Genomic DNA, 11,624 nt, shown 5'->3' on the forward strand with positions numbered 1-11,624 from the left:
CCCCTTCGCCAGAGATGCTGATAATAATCAGACTTGTTGAAAAAGTCTTTATCACATCTGTGGTATTGATGTCTTTCAATAGCTCATTCTCAATTGATAACATTGCCAGTTCCATATACATGCAATATTAAAACCTTTTTTTTGGAATTGCAATTTTTTTTTCCATTTTCAGGCCCCCTTCGTGTCTGGGCCCTGGGGCGGCTGCTCTGTTTGCCCATGCCTGTGTCCATGTCTGCTAACCAGGAAGAAGGCCTTGTCCCCCAGTGACTGCAAGGCCACTTCCCTATCCCTTATCCTCTCACATCTTTGGGCGGTTTGACTGGGCAGTACCCACCGGCTCCTTGGGTGGGTCAGAGGCCCAGTGGACGACCTACGTGGTCAGTGTTTCCCCTGCCAGGCAAGCACAGGCTACACTTGATCTGAGCCCCCTGATCAGAAATAAAGAAAATAAAGAAATGACACTGGGGAACTTTTAAGGACATTTGTTTGCTGCCAGCACTTCCTGACCACCGCTGGCCTCGAAATCAAGAAATGCTTCAACTTTGACCGCCCAGTTCTCCATTGCTCCCTGCTAAATTAGGGAGGAAGATAAAGAAGATTCTCAGCATATTTGTTTGCACTTCACGATCGTTTTGCAGCGACCAGCCGGAGCGTCCACGAGGCGGTCTCGCATTCCAGCCCCAGCCCTGCCCCAGCGGCCCCCCGCCGAGACTGAACCCCACGCCTGCTGCAAAGTCTACGGCTCTCGACGAAAGCCACGCCCCCGGCCGCCGGGACCCACGTGCGGGGCGGGGCGGGGCGGCGTGACGTACCCGCGATAGGTGGGGCGGGGCGGGGCTGCGGCTCTCGCGAGAGCGCGCGAGGTTTCCGGTGTTGTGACTGCGGGCCGTAAACATGGCGGTGAGTCTCCGCGCCCGCTCGCTCCGGCACCTCCGCATCCGAGGTAAGCGCCGGCCCGACCCGGCCCGGCCCGGTCCAGCCCGGCCCGGGGGGCGAACGCCGCCTCCGCCCCGCCTGACCCTGTTGTTTCTCTCCCCGCAGGGCGCAACGACAGCGGCGAGGAGAACGTCCCGCTCGATCTCAGCCGAGGTACCGGGGCCGGCGCGCGGGAGCCCCTCCCCTCCCCGGGGCCCGGCCCGGCCCTCCCCTCCCCTCCCCTCTCCTGCGGCGCTAACGGGAAGGGCCCGCACCCGCTCCCGGCTGCAGGTCGCCCGGGTCACACCCCGATGGGTCCTTTCCCTGTCGCTCCGCTCCCCTGGGACGCGGGAGGCTGGTACTCGGCAAGGTCCCTCCCGACGCGTGGAGGTGGCCGGGGTGGCGTGGGTGCCTGCGGGCCTTCCCTCTGCGCAGCACAGCACAGTCGACTGAGCCCTTCGCTGTGCACAGTCGCAGCCTCCAGGGCGTAACCCTCGCCTCAGCAAGGGTGGGGTGGGGGGAATGTAGGGGCTTTCTCTGTGACGGTTAAAAAATAAATTGGCTCCGAGAGCACAAAGGTAACTTTCCTTTTTTTTTTTACGTATGTACATGCATTTGAGCCCTGTGGGTTTCGTTTGCTGCTGCAGGTCAAGAACTTGAGGCTGTTTCAGCCTCTGTGGTTGCAAGGAGTTGAGTGTTTTGCTTCAGAAGATCCAGCGGTGTCACCACCCTGGATGCACACGGCTTATCAAAAATCCGAGGGGGTGAAGGGATGGAAGCAAAGGGACTAAATAGGCCCAGCAGTGTAATGGAAGTAGGGTGCTAGTTGGGAATAACTTAAGGCAGCAGTTCCCAAACTCTGAAGTTTACACACCACCAATTTAAAACAATAAAACCTTAAGTAGCACCAGCAGATTTTTCTCATATAAAGTAATTATAATAAATCTGTTAATGTGTACCACTGACAGGTTGTCTGCATAGTGCTGGTGGCACCTGTACTACAGATTGGGAACCACTGACTTAAGGGATCTGTATGGCTTTCAGTTAAGTGTCATTGTGACAGAGCAGCACCAGAATGTTTTCTAGTATGAGCCCTGTTATGAGTGCTTTATTGTAAAGCCAGTTCTGTTTATCTTCAGGGTTTTGACCTTTCTATTTGAGGAAATGCTTAATTTTAAACTCTAGCTATTAATACATCATATAGATGGGTTTCTAAAACTGAACTGGTGAGAATTTTGCCAGCAGATGAGCTGCTGAGTCCCCTACCCTGCAAACATGCATGTGAATGGTGCAACTGCAATACTTGGGTTTCCTTGTCATAAGAGAGAATATGTGTACAAGCTTGTAGAATTGGGCATTTATGATTTCCCATCTATGCCCAATAATTTCTTGTAACTGCATAGTTTTCTGTTTATTTAGGCATCTACTACAGATTATCTTTAAAACCCTATTTTTCTGTCATCATAAACCTTGTATAAGTTTTGAAATACTCTACTCACAACCCAAAATGAGGTTGCCATTTTCTGAGAATGGTGAAACCTTAAACGTTAATACCCCAATTCGGAGAAAACAGTAGTGGAAGTGACACCTGTTTCTTTCATATTGATTGATAACTTTGTATCACATCTATAAGTCTTTTTAAAATTAGAGATCATATTTGGCAATGCTCTGAGTCTGCTACTTCAGTTTTGGGTGCTGCTGAATAGAGAAGTTACTTGGCTATGTGTGAATTTAGATACCCGTTTTTAATGTAGCATAATAGAAAAAAGATGCCGTGTGCTCTGGTAATTTTAAATGGGCAGATACTTTGCTGTAAGCCCCCAGTTAGAGCTGCATATGGGACCTCTTTGAATTTCATTTGTACTCCCTGCCAAAGGCATGTAGTTTTGAAATAAGGATCAGGTATTAATGTAATTTACTCGGACAGGGTGGGCAACCTGCATCCAGTAGGCCACATCTGGTCCATGGAAGTACTTGATCTGACCAGAGGACATGGTGCTTCAGTGGCATTTGATGGCAGGGAGCTGCTATGGGGAAAAGCATCCAGGGTAGGCTCACTCAGTGTGCCACTTTGGAGAAAAGCAGTGGCAATTACTGGGTCCTAGTGCCCACTCACATGCCTGTGTCTATCAGAAACTGGGTCACTTTTGCCTGTCTCCTGAAAAGACTGCTGACCTCTGTTTTAGAATGTCTTCATGTTAGAAACATGCACTAAGCCTAATGTTCCTCCAAGACATGTACTATTCCCAGTTTATAGAAGAGAAAACCAAGGCACCAAGAAGCAAATTAAGTGTGCCCCAGCAAGACATCACAGCTAGTTATGTAACTTGAAATAGACATCATTACATACAATATGAATGTTCATTTTCTTCCTCCATTTACATAGCAGCAATTTTATACATAATTAATGTAATAATATTTTAATCGGAGAAGAATCTGTATACTTTGTTATAAAACATAGTTTTAATCTGTCTTATCTATTTATCATATTGCATTGCATATATGCCATAGTTGCTACAAAACATTTTAATAATTTGATAGACTCTTTTAAATGAAGCTTTGTTTTTCAGAGAACTAAATCTGAAAGCCCCTGAAATAAAGTATCTGATAAATTAGTACATTCAGGTCTATTTACCTCTGTTTATGAGCATCTCTTATTCCATGTATATATATATGTATATATGTGAATAATAACTTGTTCTAAGTACATTTTAATTGAGCATTGACTTGACCAAAATGACAGGCAAACATGTGGCAAGGACTTGGTTAGCATATGTACATTTTAGCTGTACATGGTTGTCTTTCTGTAGCTAGATCTGAAATAGTGCTAATAATTCAAACAGGCTCAGACTGTTTTGTATCATTTTGGCATGTTTTTCTTCCTTCCAGTTGCCTTTTGTAGCAAGATATCATAAAGTTCATTGTTTTACATGAAGCTGATATATCTTTTCTATGTATATTCTCTGGGCACTTTCCGCTGCTGAACCAGGATGAGAAACCCACACACATTTTTCCAGAATGCACTGGGAGTATACTACCTAGTATAGTTGGGTACCAATCTGGTGGGAGCCCTTCCTAGTATTGTGTTAGAAACAAATTGTAATAGTGTAATGCGAACAGCTATTTTACAGAGCCTTTTGCAAAAGTCCCCTTACTATGTAAATTACTGTCTTTCTTTTTTTTAATGGCCAGACCTCAGGTAGATGGCTAACTAAGTCCCTTACTTCAAGCCTGCTCCGCCCACACCCTTCTTATTCTCCTTAGAGAGCCATTGTCTGTTATTTCTGTGGTAATGTACTGCCTGCCTCAGAGAATCAGCAAAATCCCCTTAACTTTTTCCTAGTAAAATGAACGCTTGCTAAAAGGGCTGAGTGTTTAAGGGAAAACAATTCCCCGATGTTAAATACTGATATGAATGTGTTTAGACAGCAACATAAGCATTGAGATAGTGGACATAAATTGAACGTGTTACTTAGAACCAGTTAAGGTGATCATACCTCCAATCAGTTACAAATCCGTCATCCTAATATTAATAGGCTTTAACCATTTTTTTATATTGCCTCCTCAAAAAGACACGAGACAGGAACAATAGACAAGATTCATCTTTAGTCTAACTCTTACTGGATTCATTGTGAAGGAGCTAATAACATTGTAATTGGTACTGGTTTACTGTAGGCTGTGCGGCTTCTAAAGCAGTTTAGGTGTTTCTTTGCCCTTCTGGTTAAAGGCAGGGCTTCAGGTTTTTTATACTTCAGCATAGTATTTATTATACAAGATAAAACTTCAAGTGGTTTCCAGGCTACTACATGGATAGAATTTAGTAAGAATTTATAGAATTGTAATCATTTATGGAATCATCCAGACTCATTTCCTGTTCATGGCAGGAACATTTCTCTCTAAACTATTCCAGCCATTTAATCTGCACTTGAAAATTTTCAGGGTGTGTCCATACATGTGCTTTAATGTGCATTAGCCTATTTTAACGTGCATTAAAACATCACCAAAAAAAATGCACTTTTGCTAATGCTTGTTAAAATAGGCTAATATGCCTTTTTCTGGTACCTCACGCTGGAGATATGTACTAAATTTAATGGGCATTGCCAAAAGCACGTTAATGAACATGTAGATGTGCCATCAGTGATGGAGATTCCATAGTCTTTCCAGATAATCTGTTCCGGTGCTAAATTACCCAAGTAATTAAAGTGTGGTTAAATTTTACCTAATGCACCTTTTTCCATTTTAAACTCATTTCCGTGTGTACAGGGGACACAACAAACAGAATAGTTGATCATCATCCTCCTTAGAACATCCTTCTTTGTATCCTGACTCTTATAAATACCTGAAAAGACATGCTTTTCTTCTGCCTCAATAATCTGTTTAATTTCCATTCTTCTAACCTTTCCTTATGTTTGTGTTTTCTACATGTTAGATGTTATTTGTTGCAATCCGTGGACACTTGTCAATTTGGTGGCAACTTTCTTGAGGTGTGATGTTCCAAACTGTGCACAGCACCCCTGGTAGGGCCTCACTAATACTGAATAGAGTGGAAGAACTGCATTGCAACTTCCATGGGATGTGCTAATGCATCTCAGTAGTCTGTTAGCTGTTTCTGCAATGATACTGTACCACTGACTCATATTCAACTTGTAGCCCACTAAACCACCCAGGTCTCATTCTGCAGTATTAGAGTCTAGCTAGTCATTTGTCACTTCATATTTCTGTATTTAACTGTTGAATTTCATCCAGTTTATAATAGACCACTTTTCCAAGTATTCAAGGTTATTTTGGATCCTAAACCTGTCATCCAAAGCCCTACCCTGCTTGGTCTCATCTGCAGGTTTAGGAAAAGTACATTTAATTCCATCCTTCAAAGTGTTAATGAAGATGGAACCCTTCTTGGAAGAGGAGGCCAAAGAAAAGCTGGCACCATTAAGGTGACTGCAAAAGTCGGTTAAGATATACTTTGAAGCCAATTTATTTGCATTAGGCCTAGTCTACAATAGTTTTTGTATTGGAATGTAAGATTATGGCTGGATCACCATATGTTATATGTGGTAAAACTTAGAATTTTAAGTCCAGGAGAGAGGCCATTGTAATAATTTAGCTTAACGTCTTGCATAATGCAAGTAATAGAACTGTGGTCAGTTAATTTCTGCTTTAGGTTTAGTGGCTGTGGTTGATGTACATATGGCCAGTTTATGGGAAATCTTGTTACGGTAGGTAAATGCACAATGACATTTTGAATATTTTACAAAGGATTCCAAGGTGGAGTCTAGAACCAAGACACCTGCTGATGCCCTCAGTGCTTATTTTTTAGGTCCTGTAAATAAACTACTGCAGTCCAAGGTTACTGTGATGTATTTTGCTTTGAGTCTCACTCAGTGAACTCTAACTGGAAATTAACTTTATGAAAATGTGGTTACTCCTTTTACATGCAGCTCTTGGTGACACATTGCATCGGTTTTTTTGGGAGCTGAAGGTGTTGGCTTTAAGCTTCAGAGCCTTTAGTAATCTACAGCCTGCTTATTTGACAAGCCTACCTACTATCCTGTCAAATGTATAGTCAGTAGTGGAATTGAAATCCCATTCTTCGGGGAGAGATCTTTTAATAGCAGTTGTGTTTAAGGGACCTCCCTCTTTTGAATTCTAATCATCTAGACCAGTGATGCTCAGTCTTTTGGTCCTGTGAGTCAAATGAGTGTGTGGGGCCAGTCCACAAGCTAAATTGGATCCCATGGACTGGGATCAGGCTCTGGATGCCCTGGATTACCTCCACCTGGCCCTGCGTGGGGTGAGAGGGGGCTCCGGAAGCCCTGTGCTGCCTCTGTTCAGCCTGACAAGCCAGGATCAGGCTTTGGGGGCCCAGTGCAGCCCCTGCCTTGCTCTGCATGTAGAGATGAGGGTCTGGCACCCTGTGTTGCATCTGACCAGTCCTGTGTGCAGGGTTTGGGCTCTGAGGGCCCTGTGTTGCCACCAACTACTTTTGCCTGCAGGCATCAGGCTCCAGGGTGCCCCATGCTGCTCCTGAGCACCAGGATCAGGCCCTATGCTGCCCTGTGTGCCCAACCCAGCACGCAGGATGCAGCCTGCAGGATTCCCCATAGACTCTGCGAAGCCCTGTGAGCTGGCTGACAACGTGGTAGGGGCTGGATCTGCCCCACAGGCTGGGGGTTTAGCACCCCTACTTTAAGCTTTTGTTGTCTGTAGTAGCCTGTTTGTGTTACACATCAGGGTACATTGCACTGCACTTTATCTTTTTTCAAGCTTTCAAGGAAGAAAATTTGAACACTTGGAAGTGTGAGTGTCTGGCAGGGGGGAGAGAGACCTTCAGAGGAGAAAAAACTCTCTCTCTTTAAGGCCGTGTATGGGAAAGTTAGAATTTTGAGAATCTGGGGGGGAATTTCGCATCTCTAGACGTAATAAGGGTTGTTCGTAGTACATACTAGGGCTGTGTGAAATTTTGGTAGCCATTTCATCTTGGGGGTGTTTTGGGCCATTTCAGTGCCTGAAATGCTGAATCTGAATTGAAATGGAAGGCTTCAAAATGAATTGGAAGGCTCTGAAATGTTTTGGAAGTGTTATCAGATAATTTTGGAGTTTCAGAGCCAGGCTTACAGGGAAACAAAAACAAAAACAGGACCAGAAGACACTGGCACAGATCTCAGGTCCCTTGCTGCTCTGAGCTGCTTTCCTGCCCCGCAACCCAGTGTGACAAGAATCAGAGCTCCACGTGTGGGTCTCCTTGCCTGCGTGGAGGGCAGTGGCCCTCCCCTGGACGAGCCATCCTCAGTCCCGTCCTGCTGAGTAGGGCTGTGCAAAGCTTCCCTTACAGCCCGTTGGAAACAGACTCAGAGGAGATTCGGCTGAAACAAAACAGGACAGTGATCCAAAACACCAAAATGAATCACTGTCTTCCAAAACAGCCAAATCCAAAACCAAATAGAAACACAGCTGTTTCACACAGCTCTAGTATGTATGGTAGCATCCTTATTTTCTGGTTTTAGAGGACACAAGAGGCTGACAACTTCTTGACATTGTGCTTTTAATTATCTTAAGTGCCTAAAGCCCGGGATCAACAATTTCATTTGTTATAAGTACAAAGAGAGTGGTTTTAAAGATGTTTCTTTGTTTAACAAATTTCTTGATTAGCTGATTATTTCATCCTATAATATCACAAACTACTTGTCTGGCACCTAAAATACAAATACAGAGACCATGGCACCCCGTGCTGCTTTCTTTCAGAGTAAGAGTTTGAGAAAATGGGCATAAGCAGAAGTGCTCAACCCCCAGCCTGTGGGCCAGATTGGGCCCCTGACACAGAGTCATATCTCGTGTGGGGTGGCATGAGGCCCTGGTCCTGGCTTATGGGGTCAGACAGAGGTGGCATAGGGCCCTCGTTCTGATGCATGGGTTTGATTCTGGTGTCAGGGGTCTGATTTGGACTGTGAACTGGCCCTGTACCACTCTTCTGGCCCACTGGGTAAAAAGGTTGAGCCACCAGTGGCTTGGAGGATCCCTGCCTTCTCCCTCCTTTTTTTCCCTCCACCATTTATTTTACCAAACACTGGTTCAATTGAAACTAAGAAACAAAGTGTAAAGAATCCACAGTATTTCTTCTTAAAATCTAAGCCATGTTTTACAACAAATTGTCCTATATTATGGGGGGAAGAAGTGGATGCACAATTGCAGTCCTTCATAACAGTTGTCACATATGAAGGCACAACAAAAATAGTCACTGTTGAGGTATAGTGGAACACAGTAAAATATGGTAGTGTTACTGTGATGTAGCTACAGTGGTCCAGGAATTATGCAAGAGGCAAGGGTGGGGAGGGACTGATGTTTATTATTTTAACCAGGAAGTTGGTCCAATAAAGTTCAGCAAGGTTTTGAATGCAAGGCATTCTTGTCCAGGTCCAGCATTTAGATGCTTGCATCTTTCTGGGTAACCCACATTACTTTCTGCTTTCCTTGTGTATGAAGCCTTCAAGTAGAAATCTTAACAGGAGTAAGAAATTACCTAATTATACCTGTGAATAGCTGAAGGAGGTATATGGAAAGGCCACTTGAGAAGTTGAAAAGCAAGTGAAGAAGTGCCTGGTGCAGCTTGGTGCTTATAAGATGTAATTCCAATACATTCTTTGCAATATTGCATTTTATGTGACATCTTGAAAGACCAAAGGGGAAGTGATTGCTGAAGGCAGTTGCCAGTTGTGAATGGTACCTAGACTTGTTGGAAAGATTGTCAACAGCAGGATCATGGAGAAGCAGGGCTGGAAGGGTGCTTACAAAGTCATCTAGTCCAGCTCCCTGCTTAGGCAGAATCATCCCTGACTTAAACCATCCCAGACAAGTGTCTGTTTAACCTGCTCTTGAAAATGTGCAAGGATGAGGATTCCACAATTCCTCTAGGTAGCCTTTTCCAATGTTTGACCACCTTCATAGTTAGAAAGATCCTCCTGATCTCCAACCTAAATTTCCTCTGCTTCAGCTTGAGGCTGTTGCTTCTAGTCCTGTCCCCTACAGCCATAGAAAAAAGCCAGTCCTCATCCTTTCTATAATCGCCCTTCAGGTATCTGCCCCAAATCCTGCCCCAGTTGTCTCCTCTTCAAGCTCAATAGCTCTAGTCCTTTCAGCCTATCTTCATAAGTCTTGTTTCCTGGGCTCCTAATCTTTTTTGTTTGTTTGTTTTTTTGGCTGTTCATTAGACTCTTTCCAAACTGAATGATGAAGGTTGAGGTGAAGGGGGTTACAGATGCTCTGTGCCTGTACTTCCAGAACTAGAGCATCACTCCAACTCGTGTAATATGCAGCTTACCTTTCTGCTATGTAGTACTTAATATTTCCAGAACATAGTTTGAATAATTTTTGCACTTTAGCAAATACCATCAGATATATTGATGTACTTACATGACTCTCAGACTGCACAGTTAACAAACTTACCTTTCTTATTTTGAAATAAATTTGTTACTCTTTTAACAACTAGAAAGAAATGTTACTAAGAAAAAACAAAATTTTGATCAGCCAGTCACTGCCAAAACAGACCAATGCATAAAGAACCTGTGGCTGATCAAAGAGAGTTAAGGTAGAAGGGCAAAACAGTTATGCTGTCTTACAAGTATGTGTGTATGGACCACAGGGTGCCTGAATGTGGTGTAACTGTTGAATCTCTCTACCCCTACCCCACAGTGAGTGAAGATAAAGTTTATTTTTAATTCAGAGGTAACTTCCTGTGAGTTAGCTTCACAGACAGACCAGCAAGACCAGGTCAGCTGGTGTGTGTTTCCAAGAAATGAGTTATTCCCCAGCCCCTAAAACAGTGTACTTGTTCTTCTGTTTGTGCCCTTGGATACTACTAAGGATATGGGCTGTAGCTGTATAAATTGTGTGAGATGTGTTTTATAGTGTTTTTAATACTTTTCCTGCTGTGCTGTGGAGTAGGTAGATGGCTGTAGGGGTCTTTTGAGGACAGAGGGATAAAAAGCATCCTCGGTATCGTGGTTTTTTTCATTTGTTCCAACAGGTAGTAAATGTTAGTTCAGGAGGTGAGATGATCCCTTGCACTTGGAAGTTCAGTCACCTGCTTTTGTATCTTTCTGTCCTTATTGTCTTTGCATGTCCACCCTTCAGTAACTTCCTTCTTCACTGATTTGTCCTTTGGTTGTTTTCTAGATCTTACCTGTTTAGTGAATTTGTAGCAGTTTTTCCTCTTCCCTACCCCCTCCTTTTTTTAAAACAACAAGGTATTTAGTAATTTTTAGAAGGCCTTTGTGCCATAGTCTGGGCAAGGAAATGCATCCCAGTTTATAATTATAGCCATATAGCTATAATTTTCAGTCAACCTAATATTTTCAAAAAGAAATGTCTTTTCCCTAATTTTTGCCCATCCTTGCATTGTTTTTGCATATTTTACCAATAGTTTGTACAAAGTCAGCAGTTTTGAGTCCTAGTAGAGGATGGTGAACAGAATATGGAATATTTGATTAATTTCTGCATTGGAGGTGTAGAAGAAAAGAATCTGTTATATTGGAAAAGAGAATTTTTTTCCTAAATGGTTATAGTATTACAAATACTAACCGTGGAGAGTGTTAGCTTGGAACATGCTCTGTAAAGTAGAGAAGGCCATTGCTCTGCAAGAGAGCTAAAGGTAAGTCTGACAGATGCATAACTGGCTGATTGCATGGTTCCACAGCTGCTTCTGAAAAGGTGAGGGATTACCAGTTTTATTGGATGTCCTGAAAATTTACTTTGTCTCTTAATGTTTAAGCTAAATGAGTGTTGGACTGCAGTCTGAAATAATAGTGGATGACAATGAGTAGTCTACCTTAAAACTGGCTTTTAAGTCTGAGAGTCATAAGTAGAGGTGCACCGATGTATCAGTTCATGTTGGATTGGCACTGGATAAAAGGAAAATTGACATTGTCGGCAGTCGGCTTTTTTTGGCTGGTGTAGCTGATTAATGTCATTGATAAATGCTGCATGCATGGATGTAGCCACAGTGTGCATGAGGCTCAGAATGTAGCCCAGCAGCCTGGAGAAGCATCTGGCTGGTGAGTTGTGGGGGAAGAGGGGGGAGTGTTGTGGGAGGGTAGATCAAGGCCCCCACAGTAAAGGAGGGAGTGGGGCAGGGGAAAGTGCTGCCCAGTTGGGACAGGGCAGGGTGTGGGATAGTCACAGACAGTTCGTCCAGGGGTGGGGGGGTGGGGAGCAGA

General features: G+C 43.8%; 1 protein-coding gene across 1 annotated transcript in view; it reads left to right on the plus strand.

The window, feature by feature from the left end:
* The first annotated feature begins 872 nt into the window (after positions 1-872).
* RICTOR (RPTOR independent companion of MTOR complex 2) overlaps positions 873-11,624 on the plus strand; it is a 208,302-nt gene continuing 197,550 nt past the window's right edge. Inside the window, exons 1-2 of the mRNA XM_019517936.1 lie at positions 873-943; positions 1,042-1,089. Coding sequence (XP_019373481.1) covers positions 895-943; positions 1,042-1,089 — 97 coding nt within the window. The 5' untranslated portion in view covers positions 873-894. The remainder of the gene's footprint in view (positions 944-1,041; positions 1,090-11,624) is intronic.

The sequence above is a fragment of the Gavialis gangeticus genome, unplaced genomic scaffold (genome assembly GCF_001723915.1).
Source record: "Gavialis gangeticus isolate Ggan-Ray unplaced genomic scaffold, GavGan_comp1, whole genome shotgun sequence".
Classification (NCBI taxonomy): domain Eukaryota; kingdom Metazoa; phylum Chordata; order Crocodylia; family Gavialidae; genus Gavialis; species Gavialis gangeticus.